Genomic DNA, 19,384 nt, shown 5'->3' with positions numbered 1-19,384 from the left:
GAGCTAGCCATAGTCCTGGACCCACAGCCTTCAGTATACCATAACCACTCTGTGCTGGCTGAGAGCACTGTGGTGGGATTCCTTAGTCCTCGCCTCCAGCGGCGTGAGAATCTGCTCCCAGTCAGCGACTCAAAGACCTGCCTTTATTATTAATCTCCACTGCTCCATGGTGGGGTTTAGGTAAAGTTTTGATGGAGGCCTTTTCATTTATTCCCTCCCCAGCTAGCTTTCTCCCTTGTACAGTGATGACTGGGCACACTGCTTGATGCTTCCCTCACTCCTCTCCTGTTTGTGGCTAAAATATCTAAGTGTGCTATTGGAATTCTACCTGATTTCCTGAGTTTCTCTTGTTTTCTCAGTCATGTCACTGGGACAGAGAATTCAATACATAGGCTTATCTCACCTTATTCATTCAGGATTTGTACTGAAAGTCTCAATAAAATAAGTTTAAAATCCCCTGGCATTGAATAAAACTTTCAAACACATGAAATTTGGACACAAGCCCAGTAGGAATCAGGTCTTTTTGCTCAGAGCTCAAAGCCACTCTATTAATTTAGATGAGGAGGGAAACTCCAGGAAAGTTGCAAATCTAATATTCTGGGAATTGATAGAAGTTTTATCTGCATCAAGCCATGGAGCAGCAAATGTTTTGGCAACTTTGCTAAAGAGGTTCATAGTTTATGGATAATTTCTAGATCTTTCATAATGACGTACGGTGTTAAAAAGAAAGTAGTGTTTGGTTCTAACACCGCTCTTAGCTGGCTTGTGGAGTTTCTGAGGCTGTAAGGTGGTGGGGAGCAGCGCAGGGCCAGTGGGGCTCATCTCTAAGGTAAGTAGCTTAGAGCAGGGGTGGCAAACTGCTGGCTGCTGCCTGTTTGGTAGAGTCCACGAGGTAAGAATGGTCTTTTACATTTTTAAATGGTTGAAAAAAAATATAAAAGTAACGCTTTGTGACATACAAAAATAATATGAAATTAAATTTTATTGTCTATAAATAGGGTTTTATTGGATGACAGGCACGTTTTTTCAATTCATGTATTGCACGTGGCTGTTTTCCTGCTAGAGTGACAGAGCGGAGTGTATCTGGCGGAGACCATAAAACATGTGAAGCTTTAAACATTTACTGTCTGGCCTTTTTAGAAGAAGTTTGCTGATTCCTGGCCGAGAGCTTGAAGGGGCCATGGAAATACTTAACAGCAAGGAAAACTCCAACCCAGCAATTTTACGTCCACAGGATGATTTTTTTCCTCTTTCTGGGTTAAAATGAAGAAACTCAGAATTTCATTTTGAGCTTGTTGACAAAGCTGGCGAGAAGTGATCTCTGCCAACACCTTATCCTTCCTGTCTTTTCAGTGGTAGTTGAGGCATCCTCATAGGGTCATTTCAGCACCTGTAGTTCAAGCCAAAGAAAGATGACAGAGTAGGGCAACAAAGTAACAACCCAGACATGCATACAACCCAGACTGCAGATCTCAATTATCTATGTTACTTTTATCCATTTTCTAATCTTGTACCTTAACTGTGATGAATAATTGGAAAACAGGCTGTAATTTTTTTTTTTTCTCTCTGAGCACTAGGAACTTTCAGGGTCTTCAGAGAACAATATGAAAGGATTTGGGGAAAGCAGGTGTTCTAACTCCTAAAACATCATCTGGTTTATTATGAGGGAATTAGAAAATACTTTTTCTAGTATTTTTCAGATTTGCATTTTAAAATGGCAAAGTAACATACTTGAAATGCATAAGAAGCAGGTACTCAAATTTCAAATAAGTAAAATGTGAGCCACCACCTCTCCACCTAAGCTTTCAGTTTGAAGGGGGTGTGCGTGTGCGTGCGTACTTTGAAGATAAAATCCAAAAGGAGTTCAAATGAACACTTTCCATTTAAATTCAGGGCTTTTATGCAACCTCTTAGACCTTACAGCTGTGTATCTCTTCTCTCAGGCTGAGAATGCAGCCCTCACTAATACGGGGAATGATAGACTGTTCTGTCATTACTCATTTGCTTTATCTCACAGTGCAAGATCCACAGCAATCTCACGATACGTGAATCACATACCCCCAACAATGTGGCAACTAAAAATAGCTGAAAATCTTTTTGTGGTTCTTTTTGTCCTTAGTGTAGATTCTACTACGGTGTTCGTTTTTAGTTCATTTAGTTTCTTTTTCCTTAGTTCATTACTAAAGTATTCTAAAGTCATTTGGAAGCATTTCTCTATGTAGTTATGCTTATTACCCAGTGATATACATTTAGGTTCATCTGTTTTATTGTGTTTTTTGGGTTTTTTTACATTAAAAAATGTAATTTTCTTACATGACTATTTAATAAATTATTTACGTGGTTTCAAGACAGATCTACAGAACATGGCTTATTCAGAGATGTCAAGATTCTCTCCTAATCCCCTCCACCCTAGGTCTTCCTTCTCCTAGAAGTAACCATTTTAAAAAAAGGACTGTTTATCCTTCCAGTATGTTTTTTGATATAAGCAGATACATATTTATATATTCTTTTCCTCTTTATCTTAAATGTTAACACACTCTATACATTTTCTACCTCATTTTTTTTCACATGACAGTGTACATTAATATTATGTGTTGTACATATATACTATGTAAGTATAAAATATATATAATATATATGTAATGTACATATTAATATGTTTGAATTCAGTTGTTCCATTGTTTTGTTTTGTTATATTTAAATAGATAAATAAGTCTTTTATGTAATCTCTTACTATGTGGTCTATCTTATTAGCAACCTTTTTTTGTACTATTATTTTTTGGTATCTAGCAAGGTTTGTACTCTTACTCTGTTTTCCTTTACACTAATGTCTTTTAAAAACTCCTAGTCCCCCGTTTCTAATTTTCTGTAAGTCCCCTCCTATGAGCAGAATTGAAATTAACTAGTAACTTCTTCCCCCCCCCACTTTTCCTGTTTTTAAGCATTTGAAGACATAACCCTTTAATCTCAGTTAATAAATACAGATGACCGACAATCTTATTCTACTTATCACTTCCCTTCCCATCCTCCTCCCATTCTTGAGAATTGTACTTGATTTACCTTGTCAGAGTATAGACTCATCACACAGGTACTCTTTATTTTTTTTTAAAGATTTTATTTATTTATTTGACAGAGACAGCGAGAGACAGTGAGAGAGGGAATACAAGCAGGGGGAGTGGGAGAGGGAGAAGCAGACTCTCCGCTGAGCAGGGAGCCCGATGAGGGGCTCCATCCCAGGACCCCAAGATGGTGACCTGAGCTGAAGGCAGACACTTAACCGACTGAACCACCCAGGCACCCCTACATGTACTTTCTTATCACCATGGTTTAATCTTAGTTTTTCAAGTAAATATAGATTTAATGGCCACTGATGCATCCTATGTCATTGTCTCCCTAGTCATTTTGGTTTCCTGAAGCTCATTTTCTGCTAGATGCCTCAAGAAAGCTTGTGGGGCCAATATTCCTTGCCTTTTGCCTGAACATGACAGCTTGGGCTTTTATTTGCAAAAGTCAGTTTGACTTGATAGGCAATCCTTGCCTCACATTTTCTTTCCTGCCATATCTTAACTATGTTGTTATTGTGTCCTGATGTAAAGTGTGGCTGTCACTCTCTGATGGCATCCTAATATTCTTTCCTATTTAAGTGATGTAGTCTTTTATCTGGAATGACCAAAAGATTTCCTTGTTTTTCCTTTGTTCTTATTGTCCTTGATCAAAGGACCAAGGGCGATCCCTAGTTCCCAGAAGAGGATTACCTGGACTTGTTGTGTCCCTGTTTCCTTCACTCATAGGTGTCATTAAGGGATGGAAAGGAGGTGGCATCAGTCCTCTGAAATGTTACTCATTTGCTCCCCTTGTACCTCGTGCTTCCTTATAATGAGTAGTTGTTGGAGTACAAACTAAGTCTCTCCCTACACTAAAGTCTAGTAAGCTTCCCAGTGGAATCATTTTTGAATTATCAGAAGCTCTGCTGATAACTTTAGAGGCAGAGAGGTGGAAATTCATGGGTGCAGTGGAATGTGAGGATTATGTGGATTTTCCTTCTCTACATCATGGGTCCCCTCCAGACACCTGGCACTTGCATCATTTTGATGGACTCCGTGGTAGAGCAGAATGGATGGCATGCTCAATACTCTCTCCAGATGTCTGATAGTACAGGTATTTCTTTAAAAATTCTCCTCTACCTTTGTTTTTTTTTATATTAATATGTTCAATTAGGCAATATATAGTACATCATTAGTTTTTGATGTAGTGTTCAACAATTCATTAGTTGCATATAACACCCAGTACTCATCACAACACGTGCCCTCCTTAATACCCATCACCCAGTTACCCCGTCCCCCCACCCCCCTCCCTTCTGTAACCCTCAGTTTGTTTCTGGAATCCAGAGTCTCTCATCGTTTGTCTCCCTCTCTGATTTCCTCCCATTCAGTTTTCCCTCCCTTCCCCTGTGGTCCTCTGTGCTATTCCTTATGTTCCACATATGAGTAAACCATATGATAATTGTCTTTCTCTGCTTGACTTATTTCACTTAGCGTAATCCCCTCCAGTTCCATCCGTGTTGATGCAAATGGTAGGTATTCATCCTTTCTGATAGCTGAGTAATAATCCATTGTATAAATGAACCACATCTTCTTTATCCATTCGTCTGTTGAAGGACATCTCATTGGACATAGTAGTTATCTTTTTCTTGAGGTTTGGTCTAGAGTGAGACTTCTTTGTGCACTTAGCTCATCTTTCCTCTCCATCTTCACTTTCCCCTTCTCAGGGTATCTGCTGATAATGTGGCCTTTCTTCTAAGCATTTGGGCTAGCTTTGGAAAAAAGAAAACTAACATTCAGGGCTCCTGAAGTCATGCATTTCGTGAAGTAGTTAGTCGAGCCTAATAATTGTTGCCCAGATAGCCAACAACATAAATTCTCATATCACTCTTACATCCTATCTTTGGATAGGTATAACCAGCAGAATAGATTTAGGCAAAGGAGAGAAGTATGTATATTGGGAGGAGGGGACTATACTAGCTGAAAAAATAAGTAGATTAAACTTCCACCCAGTGAATAGAGAAATAGTAAATAGTTATGGGTCATAAAGTTTGCTAATTCCCTTAATGTTTCATGATTACAGTGATACTTGAGCATTACGGAGACTCTTACAAAGTAGATTATGCAGTGTCTGTAATGATGTAAAACTGAAATATAATTTCAATGAAGTCTGCTAAAACCAAACCAAACCAAACCAAACCAAAAACTGTTCCTTGACTATTAAAGGCAGTGACTATATAAGAGGCAAGCTACTTGCAAATACACATACTAAAGATAGCAAATGGCAAAAGCTAATAATGACAGTCTCTGCCCTTTGGAGCTGCCCCTGCTCCCAGTGACCCACAGTGTTCCCCTGGGACCCACTTTGTGTGACAGGAGCCACAGAGCAGGCCAGGGCTTCTGCGATAGGGGAGGACAGAAGACCTCTGTATCACCTCTGCTTGGAGGGACATACCCCAGGAACGTGATGTTGCTCAGAATGAAGAGACAGAAATCAAAGTGTTAAAAACTGAATTTTATCTCTGAGATTATTGAGCAACATATAATACTCCAATCTTGTATAAATGAAAATGACTTTATTTTTAATTATTGGCATATAGTTCCTTCTTAAGTACAGATTAAAGCATAAGAAAAATATTTTAAATTATATTGTTCATACTGAAGTGTGCCTTGACATTTTGCGGTTAAACTTCCAAAAAAAACACTGAAGCCACGCTTTCTAGGGAGTATGTATTTTGAGGCTGGAATGACTTGGGGAGCCATCCAATTTATCTGTCATTATACCATTGAAGCAACGAGGACCCAGAGACTGTAAGTGATTTGCTCAGGTCACAGTTAGTAAATGTGGGGGTTAGAACCCAGGGTTCTTTACAACTAGTACTGGACTTTTTCAAAATAGCTATTTTTAATTTATCCTTTTTATATATTTAAGGATTCATAAATCATTAGCACCATATGAATCTTAGAGATTATCTAATCCAGCCCACCAGCTGCCTACCACACCCTCATTTTATAGAAGAAATCAAAACCCAGATCCAGATAAGGAATCCGATCACACAGCTTCTTAGGAAAGAAACACTTTTTTAAATCATCTCTAAAGAAGAGACTTAGAATAAGAGCCTGCATGCATAAAAGGAAAGCAATTTTGTTTAGTAACTGGATTAAAGTCTGCTTTTAAATAAAATCTATTAGTTGAATAAAGTAAAATAATCTGTTGATAACAATCTCAAAAAGGAAGGGATGGCTTTTAACAGAATTAATTTTTTTTCAATTTACAGTCACTGCAATATTCCTTTAACTAGCAAGCTGTGTTTCTGCACTAAAAATGTTAACTCATTTATTCACAGCTTATAAGAGGAAGCATTTATTTTACAAAGTAGTGTTAAACAAACCAGTAAGTCAGGTAGGTAGAGTAGCAGAGTTATTCATAATTGGCTTATACTTGTAAATTGTCCTCCTCCTTTTTTTTTCTCCTGCTTGTGTCTTTCTGTGTATGAAGGACATTTGTTCCCTACCTCACAATTTACTAAAGTTTATTTAGAGGCTGAGCAATCTGTACTTTGCTTGAGAGCTTTCTTCTAGTTGCCACAGCTCTAAGACTTAGAAACTAAACATAGTAGCTCCCCCCACCCCCAGTGGTCCAGTTTACTTATTTAAATTGCTAATGATAATAGAAAACCAGAAATACATATTACTACTGAAAAGAAAAACCAGTAGGATTAAGTGAAATAAATAATAATAAACTGAAGTCTAAAAGCTTCTAAAAAAATTAGTTATTTTGCTTTTCCAAAATGGATTGTATTATATATTTCAGTTTTCAAATTAAAATTAATGATTTATAATACATCTCAAGTTGTATTATCTAAAGTTTTCATTTATTAAGTACTTTGTGGAAGCTACACATATTGATATATTGTCTTCCAGTAATTTATAACATTATCTGCATAAATCTTTGGGAAAATATTGTGACAAGGAGTTATTTACAAAGGCCCAGGAGGACGACGTAAACTTGAACAAATTGATGAGCAAGAACAACTTTAAATATTTTGTTTCATATAAATTAGAATTGATTTTAATGGATTTGACATTTTCTCCCTAAACAGTTTTTTTCCAGGCCTGTATTTAGGAGAGAAAGTTAGAATGTAAATTGAAATCCTATTTAATTTTCTCCCTGTCATGCATAGTGTAGGATAGTTTAAATGAAGCCTGGCAAGTTAGAGTGACTGGAAGTCCTAATTTCATCTAAAATGGTCATGATTCTGTAACCAGCTTTAGGAACACATGATCTTGATACTCAATGATAACAGCAAGAATTTAATTTTATCTATAAACATTTATTGAATGCTTATTATATCCCAGGTACCAATATACACTCTCCGTGTGTATTAATTCATTGAATCTTAATAATTGCCTTAAGAGCTAGACCCTATTAATATTCTCATTTTACAGATGAGAAAACTGAGGCATGGAGAAGTGAAGTAATTTGCCCACAGGCACACAACTCTCAAGTGGCAGAGCTAGGATTCAAGCTAGGCAGGTGCCAGCAAACAGACTTGTAACCATGACACTAGGGCAGTGGTTCTCCAAGTGTGGTCTCTGTGTCAGCAGCATCGGCATGCCCTTGAAACACCCAGGAGGTCACGTTCTCAGGCCATACCTCAGACCTACTGAATCAGAAACTCAGGGGGGGGGGGCTCCCCAGTCTATGTTTTGACAAGTCCACCATCAGGTAATTCTGATGCACGCTGTCCTCGTCTGTTTGGGCTGCTATAATAATAATGCCACAGACTGAGTGGCTTAAACCATACACCTTTATTGCTCACGGTTCTGGAAGCTGGCAGAGTCTGTGTTTGATAAGGGCCTGCTTCCTGGCTCATCTCAGTGTGTCCTCACATGGATGGAAAGCAGAAGGCCAAAGCAAGCTCTCCTGTCTCCTTTTATAAGGGCACTAATCCCGTGTAGTAGTGCTCCACCCTCAAGACCTAATTGTCTACCAAAGGCCCTGCCTCCTGCTTGCATCCCTTTGGGAGTTAAGATGTCAACATGTGAATTTTGTGGGAGACACAGACATTCAGTCCATAACACACACTAAAGCTTGAGAATCACTGCCTAGCTTAAGTATTGTCCCCTCCTTGTTCAAAGGCCAACAGCATAGTGGTAGAGACAGTCATGTCAACACGTGATTGTGATCAATCTAGTAAGTACAATGAAAGAGGAATGTATTAGGTATAGTGGTGCAAAGGAAAAAGGAGAAAAGGAAGGTTTTGCTTTTTGAACGCTGAGAAATTTGCCCTCTGGTTTCAGAGACAGACAAACCAGCGATCAGTTCCAATACTGATAGAGTGTGTTAGTTTTGCTTATCTAGAGTTTGAACAGTGACTTCAAACAGGTATGAACATTTTGGCAGGATCAACAGAATCATTGTAGCTACTCTTTATCTTGCCCACCTTCTGGCTATGATAGTATCTCTCACATGTATATTATTCTTGAAATTGATGGTTACATAGTAGTCAAAGAGATCTTTTAAAAATACCTAAGGTAATAATGTCCTAACGTACTTTTTTTTGCCTAGCAAAATAATTTAGTATTTAGATATTTAGAAAGGCCGATAATGGTACTTTAGTAAATAATTTAGTATTAGATATTTAGAAAGGCTGATAATGGTACTTCAGTAATGGTACCCATTTTATTTATCTGTTAAATCCAAAGGAAGCCTACTAAAGCTATAGTCTCTTGCTTTGGGATATTAGAGAATTGAGCATTGCAAGACACTGTCATAGCTTGTGATACCTAAATTACTTAACCCATTAGGTGAGTCATCCCTTAATTTTCAGGGTACAATATTTTAGAAGTCCTTGCAATAGGGCTTCTAGGCTAAACAAATTCTTTGCTCTTTTCATTCTGCTAGAAACAGGGATTAGACACAAAGTAAACAATGTGGGCTGTCTACTCTTTGCAAATCTTCAAAGAGATGGCCCTGATATTGCACCACTGTTTTCAATCACTTAAAAGGCAATAATTCAATTATGCCATCCTTTATATAAGAACTGCCATTGCTTTCAGTTCACTTTCAGGCCTGACACAAGTAAATCACTTTGATAAAATCCTTTTTTTCTCCCTCTTAGAGACGAGAATAAGTAATGATACCAGTGATCTTACCAAGGACAAAATGAATATAATGTACTTCTTATAGAAAAGCAAGATATTTCAGAAGGCAGTGATTCATTCTGTTATTTGGGAAATGATTTATCTGGGTGTGTATGTGAAAGATGTTTAAGTGATTTTATATAAGGGTACTTTTAGAGAAGTAAATACTACATTTTGGTTTTGAGCAGTTTATGTGCATAGTATCGGAAGAGGAATATACCTCAGAAATAGATCATCCAAAATGGGCTCATTGATAGCCCTTCTTTTATAACTATACAAAGAGAAAATGTTTCCTAGAGTATTTGAAGCAAGTTCCTTTCTCATGTGAAAATAACCATCTAAGTTCATTTTAAATATTAACAGTATGACACATACTCAGACTAAAAAGGACATCAGCTTGGTATGTTACAGTTTTCATATTAGTAAGGGTTGCCAAGCTTGCTTGACTTTTTTCTTAATGACCTGAGTTACCCACAAAGACAGTCACTCTCTAATATTGTAGTGAATTAAGTCCTTGAAGAAGTGACATCTGCTGTTAAGGCTGTGGGGGGTCCAACATCACCAGAGTGTGGGCATATAAAGGTTAAAGTATGGGGCAGTTGGCAAATTGATTAATTAGCATCCATATCATGCCAAATTATCCTTTCCATTAAGTTTTGCGTTTAATATATTTACTATGCCTCTTAGTATATAATAAAGTATTTTCATTTCAACAAGTCTAAATCAAAGGATTCAACAAGTCTGTTCAAGAGATTTTTAAAAATAAGTTACACTTTTAAACAAGTGATATGGATTTGCTTAAGCTTAACATTTTATGTTTTATGATAGGTATAATTTTATAGGAGAACTGCAAATAACACTGTAGTCAAATTCTCTGCTGACTTTAGTATTCTATCACTGAGAAAAAACTTCCTGTTTAGATCTCATTATTCTGTATTAGGATTATTCAGATGGGTAGAATAAATTGGAGACAAATATAATCTAAGAGAATAAAATATTTTTACCTGCTTTAGATATACTTTTATAGGTTACTAAGTACCTCCTACATGCCAGACTCTGTTTTGGCCAGTTCAAATGCCTTATCATAGTTAATCCTCACAGTTACAGTTCTTATCACTAGTCCCTGCTTTATTTTTATTTTTCCATAGCACTGTTATCATCATCTAATATGCTTCATATTTTTCTTAATGTCTCTCTCTCTCTTTTCCTTCTAGCCTACTCCCCTGTTAGACAGGGATTTTTATGTTTTGTTTATTGCTATATCCACAATTCCTAGAATAGTGCCTTGTTCATAATAAGTACTCAGTAAATATTTTTGGATGAATTAATGGCCCTGTGAGGCTGTTATTATGCTCCTCAATGTATAGATGAAGAGAGATTAAGGAAGTAACAGAACTAGAATGTGAAAATGGTTCTAGATGGTCCACCTAGTCATCTGTACATTCATCCATTCGATAAATGACTTTAAAGCCCATGATATTTCCAATATACCACTCTACCTTCAGTGCATTTACTATATAAAAAATTGGCATGATAATGACAATTTTTATCAGTCATTATAAGGAATAAGTATTGGTGTTAGTTCAGCTGTTCTTTTCTTTTTGTTAATTGGTAGGGTATTACTTCCATGACATTTTTATAGCTTCCAATTAATTGTGAATGAACAATACATATGTTCAAAATTCAAAGGGTACAGGGGAGTATATGGTGAAAAACATCCATCACATACCTCTCCTTTGTTCTTAAATTTGCATTCCTATTGGAGTCACTTGGGGAGCTTTAACAATTACTGAAGCCTGTGTCTCACCCCCAGAGGTTGTGGTTTACTTGTTCTGTTGGTGTGGCCTGGGTTTTTGAATCCTTAGAAGATCTCCAGGAGGGACTTTGCTTCAGGTAAAGGTAAAGTAGCAAGGACCAAGTATATTCTATTGCCTTAAATAATTAAGAAACACACGAAATATACAAAACAATTTTTTTTTATTATATTGGACATTAGGCAACAAAAGACAGTAATCCCCACGGGATGGGAATCAAATGAGGTGAGCCCTTTGATGGCATCAGCATATAGTCTGAGAGTGTATCCAGGCCATGGCACAAGAGCAGAGAATACAAGCAGAGCTTGGCAAATTTCCTGAGTTTAACAGTCAGAGCTAAGAGTCTGCTGAGACCAAAACAGAATCCACAGGACAGACTGTAGGACAGGAGAACTCCAAAGATCTTTAGGGGATCCCTCTTAACTGTTCAGCAGAGATCCGAATAAATCGTGCATCCAAGGAAACTACCAGAGGCTGGGGGGAGAACACACCTGAAAAGATTAGAGGAAACAGTCTCTAGTATTTATACAGAAGTGGGAATAGCGTGTGTTCTGACACCTAACAGATGGACTGGAAAACCTTGTGCTTTGCAGGGCATTTGATAGAATTCTCAGAAGGTTTTTGCTTCAGTGGTGAGGAAAACTTAATCCTAGACTAAAGAGTGTTCCAATCTTCCCTCAGATATCTTGAAAGCAAGACCCAAAACGATCAAATTATTTCCAGGTAACTTAATTATATCCCAGAACAAAGCTCAAGAATATTTATAGGAATACAAACACATCCAGCACCCAACAAGATAAAATTCACAGTCTGGTATCTAATCAAAAATTAACAGAAGTACAAAGAGGTAGGAAAATATGACCAATAATGTGATAAATTTATCAACTGAAAATGAAATTGACACAAATATTATAATTACAGGACAAGGACATTAAAAACAATTATTATATCTATGTTATATATTAAAAAAATTAAACAGAGAGATGGAAGCTGTCCAAAAGATTCAAATAAAAATTCTAAAGACAAAAACTATAATGTATAAAATGAAAGATAACACTGGATGGGGTTAATGGCAGAGTACACATTGCAGATAAAAAGACTGGTAAACTCGAGACACACAATAGAAACTATCCAAAGTGAAATGCAGAGAACAAAGAGAAATTTTTAAAAATGAAGCATATTGGTGAGTTATGAGAAAACTTTAAGCAGTCTAATATATGTGTAATTGGAGTCCCTGAAAGGTAGATGGGAAGTTGGGGGGGCGTGGGTAGGGTGGGAGAAGAATTATATTTAAGTAGTAATATCCAAAATTTTTCCTAATTTAATGACAACTGAAAACACACAATCCAAAGAGGCTCAAGAAACTTGGAGAAATAACATCAGGGCACATCATAATCACATTGCTCAAAAGTATGATGAAGCGAAAATATTGAAAGCAACCAGGGAAGTAAAGACATCACATAAAAGGAACAAAAATAAGGATGCCAGCAGATTTCTTCTCAGAAACAAAGTAAATAGAAAAAAAAAAAAAGTAAATGAGACAGTGGAGCACCATTTTTGAAGTACAGAAAGAAAACATGTCTGTCAACTGGGAATCCTATACTCAGCAAAAATATCTTTAAGAAAATAAAAGTAAAATGAAGACATTTTTCAGATATATGAAAGCTGAAAGAATTCACCATCAACAAACTATACTACAAATATGTTAAAGGAAGTTCTTCAGGTAGAAAGAAGATTCGATGTCAATCTGGATCTACACAAAGCAATGAAGAGCAGTGGGAATGGTAACTACAAGGATAAGTAGATCAGATTTTTTCATATTATTTCCATCTTTTAAAAAATAATTGTTTAAACAAAACAGCAACAATGTAATGTCAGATTTATGTAAAAGTAAAATCTTTGACAAGAATAGCACAAAGGATGGAAGGGAGAAATGGAAATATTATAAGTCTTAAGTATACTTGAAGTAATATCTTATCATTTGCCTAGTAAATTGTAGTAAGTTAAAAATATTTACTATAATACTAAATCAACCACTAAAATAACAAGAGTAAGTTACAGCCAATAAACCAACAAAGGAGATGAAATGAAATAATAAAACAACCTAAAAGAAGGCAAAAAAAAGAAAAAGGCAAATAGCAGATGAGAAGGTAAGAAGCAAATATAGGAATGATAGACTTCAACCTGGCCATATTAATAATCACATTAAATATATATGCACTAAATACCCCAGTTAAAGGGGAGAGGTTGTCAGTTTGGATTAAAAAGCACAATCCGAATATGTGCTGCCTTATGAGAAATGCACTTTATATCTAAAGGCAGCAGGTTCAAAGTAAAGCAATGGGAAAAATATACCATATTTACACTAGTCAAAAGAAAAACTGGAATAGCTATATTAATATCACAGATTTCAGAGCAAAGAACTTACCATGGATAAAGTAGATCATTTCATACTGATGCAGGCATACTGCATTATATTGCACATCACTTTATTGTGATTTGTAGTTACTGCATTTTTTACAAATTGAAGATTCAAGACTTCAGTGGAGGAAGTAACTGCAAATGTGGCAGAAATTGCAAGAGAACTAGTATTAGAAGTGGAGCCTGAAGATGTGATTGAATTGCTGTGAGCTCATGATAAAACTTTAATGGATGAGGAGGTGCTACTTATGGATGATCAAAGAAAAGTGGTTTCTTGAGGTGGAATCTACTCCTGGTGAAGATGCTGTGAAGATTGTTGAAATGACAACAAAGGATTTAGAATATTCCATCAACTTACTTGATAAGGCAGCAGTCATGGTTTGAGAGTATTGATTCCAGTTTTGAAATAAGTTCTACTATGGGTAAAATGCTATCAAATAGCATCACACGCCCCAGAGAAATCATTTGTGAAAGGAAGAGTCAATCTATGTGGCAAACTTCATTGTTGTCTTATTTTAAGAAATTGTCAGTCATCCCAGCCTTCAGCACCACCACCCTGATTAGTCAGCAGCCATCAACGAGGCAAGACCCTCTACCAGCAAAAAGATTACCACTTGCTGAAAGCTCAGATGGGGTTAGCATTTTTTAACAATGAAGTATTTTTTAATTAAGGTATATACATTGTTTTATTTAGACATAATACTATTGTACGCTTAATAGACTGTAGTGTAGTGTAAACATAACTTTCATATGCACCAGGAAACCAAAAAATTCATTTGACTTGCTTTATTGCAATATTCATGTTATTTTGGTGGCCTGGAACTGAATCCACAATGTCTCTGAGGTATGCCTGTAAAGGGTTTAATTCATCAGGAGAACTTACAGTCCTACATATTTATGTGCCTAATAGACCTTCAAAGTACAGTACATGAAGCAAAACTGACAGAACTATAAGGAGAAATAGAAAAATAAACAATTATAGTTGGAGATTTCACTATTCCTCTCTTAAAAACTGATAGAACAAGTAGACAGAAAATGAGTAAAGATATAGAAGATTTAAGCAACTCTGTTAACCAACTTCACCCAATTGACATTTATAAAATGCTCTGTCCTACATCAGCAGAATATACTTTCTTCTCAAGTGCGCACAGAACATTTGCTAAGATAGACCATACCCTGTGCCAAAAAACAGGTCCCAATAAATTTAAAGGCATTCAAGTCATACAAAGTATGTTCTCTGACCACAATGGAATTATGTTGGAAAGCAGTAGTAACAGGAAGATAACTGGAAAATTCCCAAACATTTGGAAAATAAATAACATGTCTGAATAACCCAAGGGTCATGGAGATATCAAAAAGGAAATTAGAAAATATCTTGAACTGAATGAAATTGAAAATACAGCCCATAAAAACTTAAAACTTATAGGATGCTGCTAAAACGTAGAGGAAATTTATAGGCTACATTCCCACTTTATTTTTATTTTTTTAAGTATTTATTTATTTGAGAGAGAGAGTGAGCAGGGGGAGGGGCAGAGGGAGAGGGAGAATCTTAAGCAGACTCCCCACTGAGTGTGGAGCCCAATGCAGGACTTGATCCCACAACACTGAGATCATGACCTGATCTGAAATCAAGAGTCGGACGCTTAACTGACTGAGCCACCCAGGCACCCCTACATTCCTACTTTAGAAGTGAACAAAGATCTCAAATCAATGACTTCAGCTTCATCTCAAGAACAAACTGAACCCAAAGTAAGTGGAAGAAAGGAAATAATAAACATCAGAATGGAAATAGGTGGAATAGAAAACAGGAAAATAATAGAGAAAAGTGGGACCAAAAGCAAAGAAGATTAATAAGGTTGACAATCCCCTACCCAAACTGATTGGGAAAAAAGGGGAGAAGACACAAATTACCAGATTCTACAGATACTGAAAGGAAGCATAATAAAGCAGTATTATGAATGCTTAGCTTATAATTTCAACAATTTAGATGAAATGGACAAATTCCTTGAAGACAGACACAAACTACCAAAATCCATTCAAGAAGAAACAGACAATCTGATGATAGTTTTGAATTTGTAACTAAAACCTTTCTGCAAAGAAAACAAGAGATGTGAAAGCATATGTCCATTTAAAAAAAAGTATACCTGAATATGGGTAGCAGCTTCCGGTGTAACAGAAATTAGAAACAAGGCAAATGTTGGTCAACAGGTGAATAGGTAAACTATAGTACCTATAGTACATACTATAATTTGGACAACAATGCTACTCAGAGTAAGACTTAACTATTTGATATATGCTCCAACATGATGGATCTCAAAGTAATTATGCTGAGTGGAAAGAAGCCAGATTAAAAAAGAAAACATGAGAGAAAGAAAACATAAGATATGATTTCATTTTTGTATAATTTTAGAAAATGCAAACTGATCTGTAGGAACAGAAATCATGTTAGTGACTTCCTTGGTCAGACTTGTTGGGGTGGGGACCAGGAAGCATGAGGAAGCCTTTGTCAGTGGTAGGTATGTTTCTTATCTCACTTGTGGTGGTGTCACTGGTCACATAAGCCCCAACTTGTCAAATTGTACACTTTAAATATGTACCATTTGTTGTATATTAATTATACCTCAATTTAGTTTTTCTTCGTTAAGAGCCCCAGGCGACTCAAGTGGATTTGGGACAAATTTGAGAGTCAAGACAAAGTTGGGAATCATTGCTCCAGTCCCTTAAATCCCTGGTTCCACCGTACAGAGATGACCTATTCTAGGCAGTTTCCTGTAATGAAACTGGAACATTCCAGAAATATTATGCATATACAAACATATATATTCCTTGTTTTAAATCCACAAATGGTAGCACTTTATACCTATATATATCTTCTGTACTTTTTTCACTTACTATATCTTAGAGTTCTTTCCGTATCAGTGAGTATGGAATGGTTTCACTTTTTAAACTAGCTGTATGTTAATCTATTGGATATGGATCCTGATCATTTTGGCCACAGGAAGTTGGTACTCTATGCTTATTTTAAAACTCCCTTGGAATGGAGATGTAACTTGAATTGTTTCTATAACTAATTTTTCTTTTAAGTTTACTCTTAAGTCCTCACTTGCAAGCTACATAATATGACAAAATGCTTTCATTTCTGTGAGTATACAAGTTTTCTAGAAGGCCAGATTCACTATAAGTTAGTATTTTTTTCACCAGTAAAGTCTGTATATCTATGTGAAATGTTGACAAGTGTTACATTTTGAAAAGCTATTATGACATTTTGCTTTCCTTGTCCCTTCAATGTGAAATTTGGTGTTTGATTTGTTCTTCATTCAACACACAGTGTTTTAGATTAATTCTTTTTTTTATCCTTTGGTGGTTAATTCAGTATTAATTGTTAGGCCACAGCTATTCTAGAGATGTATACTGTGTAAAACCAACCTGCTATCAACTTGCATTTTTGGCAAAGAATTCTTTGGCTAAACTCTTGCTGGCTTTTTTTTTTTTTTTTTTTTTTTTAAACAGCAGCTGGTCAAATGGGCCAATACCAAAATAATTTTTTTTTTTAAAGATTTTATTTATTTTTTGACAGAGAGAGAGACAGCGAGAGAGAGAACACAAGCAGGGGGAGTGGGAGAGGGAGAAGCAGGCTTCCCGCAGAGCAGAGAGCCTGATGCAGGTCTCCATCCCAGTACCCTGGGATCATGACCTGAGCCAAAGGCAGACACTCAATGACTAGCCACCCAGGCACCCCAGTAATTCTTGTTTTTAAAGTTAACTGCATTCTTTAGTTGTCAGAGTATGTTTCAACAGGAAGACTACCTTCAAAGTCAAGGAACCGATTTATTTGGGGGCCTCAATTTCCTAATGGCCATTTTATGTGACCTTCACAGGTTTTCTATAATTTTCAGTCTTAATGCAACAGGAATCTCAAAGTGTACATTATCCAAACTACCCATATTGTCATATACTCTGTGCACTTACTAGGTTTACTAGTGAACGTTGAGTCTTTTTATGACTAATGATATTCTGAACTTCTGGCCAGCATTTCATCAGATGTTGAGTAAGTGCAGTTCGTATCAGTCAAGTATTTGTTTTATATTCATTAGCTGATGAAGTCAGAAGAGTCATTGCAGCTCCTCAGGATTTTCACTCACTCATTTTTCAAATCATTAAATTCTACATTCCTATAGTCTGATTTCCCAGCTCCTGTTCACCTCTTTGCCGTCCATGTTGTAGGATTTCTGGGGATCGTCCCTATCCTATCCAGTTATGTTTGCTTGTATTTGCATGCCTGAGGTCATGTTTCTGAGGGGTCTATAGCGGCATAAATGTACATGTTTTGAATGTCATCTTTCCCTGAAGTGGGGGTCTTTGGCTGAGAAAATGGTTTTACTGAGTAATAAATTATTTTTCAGACCCATCTCCATCTCCGAGTACTTTTTAGTTTATTCAGGATGTGTGCTTCTCTAACCTAGGGAAAGTGTGGAGAGCCTGATCCAGAAGCATTCCTATGCCCGCTCACCCATCCGTACCTATGGAGGAGAAGAGGATGTGCTGGGGGATGAGGTTCAGACAACACAGAATCGAGGTAAGACAGCTTCCAGGCTATGTAACTGCTGGGAGCAAGAGCACCCAGAACGAGAAAGAAAGGTAGGTGATGAAACTTGTAGTCCTCAGGGTGCAGTCTGCCCCCAGAGTCTTTCAGGAGTCTCTTGAGAAAAGGATAGCCCCTGAGGCTGATTTTCATACAGTTCATTATTTTGCTTCTGAGTCTTAAGTGATTATTCTGCCTGATGGTTTCCTGTGGTTTTCTAGTGAAAGGACATCAAGCCTCTGAGTCAGGGCTCAGGAGTTACTTGTCCGTGATCTACCACCAAAGACCTGTTGGACTCTGGGGGCAGTCCTTTAGTCTTTCTTAACCCTAATTTTATAATCTGAAAATCGGAGACTATATCTGTTCCTCGTATAAGATATTCTAGAAATATCTTATTAGGATCGATGACTAAAATGACTTTACTTTTTAAAAGATTTTGAGAGCATGTTCACACACATGAGCGGGGGTGGGGTGGGGAGGGACAGAGGGAGAGGGAGAAGCAAACTCCCCACTGAGCAGGGAGCCCAACATGGGGCTCAAACCAGGACTCTGTGATCATGACCTGAACCGAAGGCAGATGCTTAACCTATTTAACCCTCCAGGCGCCCTGGAAAACACTTTTTAAAAGAAGATTTTCTTAGTGAAGGGCATTATGTACAGGCAGTGGCCCCAGCGGTGACAGTAGGGGGATACTGAAAAATTCCTCTGTCCCAAAGACTCACAGAGGAGCACTTTGCACTTGGGAGTCCAGAGGGTGCCTAAACCTGGGCACAGGGATGTTTGTGTGGGGAAAGAGCCCTCTGTCATAATTTTATGTCTCTTATATGGAATAGCATAATCTGTCAAAATATAGGACATCTCTTCGAACTAAATCCAAATGGACTACTAGTAATTAATTATACAGTTGGAAAATTCAGTGTCAACTTTTGTTTAAACTTGCGGATGCTGTGATATAAGAAAAACTTAAGCTTGTAACTTGTCAACTATTTAATAAGGAATTATGGAATCTAGAAAAAGAAGAACATGCTTGTGGGTTTTCACAAAGCCTTTAGAAACCCAGTAACTTTGTTGAGGCTCATATGTCCAGCCTTCCTTATAAGGATGTTGTAGAGGTCAGGACAGATACCAGCTATCTGGAGCTCTTTTAAAGGGAATCCAGTTATTACTTCCAGGCAGGGTTCTAGTGTTTTGGCCATTCTCTGGGAGTATGTAGACCATCTAATGAGTTAAGTCTTTTTCTGTTTGGTAAAGTCTCTCTTCCATATATGGTAGAGATGATATCTTACCTGGAAAGGTAGCTGTGACTCATGGTTGACATGTTTGTCTTTTTAAATTGCAGATCTATTATATTTTTTAAAAAATAAGTCAATCCTTACAGA

At 36.9% G+C, this 19,384-nt stretch overlaps 1 protein-coding gene across 1 annotated transcript in view; it reads left to right on the top strand.

Moving 5' to 3' along the window:
• The window catches only part of TBX20 (T-box transcription factor 20), a 57,447-nt gene that overhangs the window by 33,189 nt on the left and 4,874 nt on the right, over positions 1–19,384 (top strand). The window contains exon 7 of the mRNA XM_035020896.1: positions 17,887–17,999. Coding sequence (XP_034876787.1) covers positions 17,887–17,999 — 113 coding nt within the window. The remainder of the gene's footprint in view (positions 1–17,886; positions 18,000–19,384) is intronic.

The sequence above is a fragment of the Mirounga leonina genome, unplaced genomic scaffold (assembly GCF_011800145.1).
Source record: "Mirounga leonina isolate KUSES-001 unplaced genomic scaffold, KU_Mleo_1.0 Mir_174, whole genome shotgun sequence".
NCBI classification, from domain to species: Eukaryota; Metazoa; Chordata; class Mammalia; order Carnivora; family Phocidae; genus Mirounga; species Mirounga leonina.
Note: the sequence above shows the minus strand (reverse complement) of the source record. Positions and strands in the feature narration are given on the sequence as shown.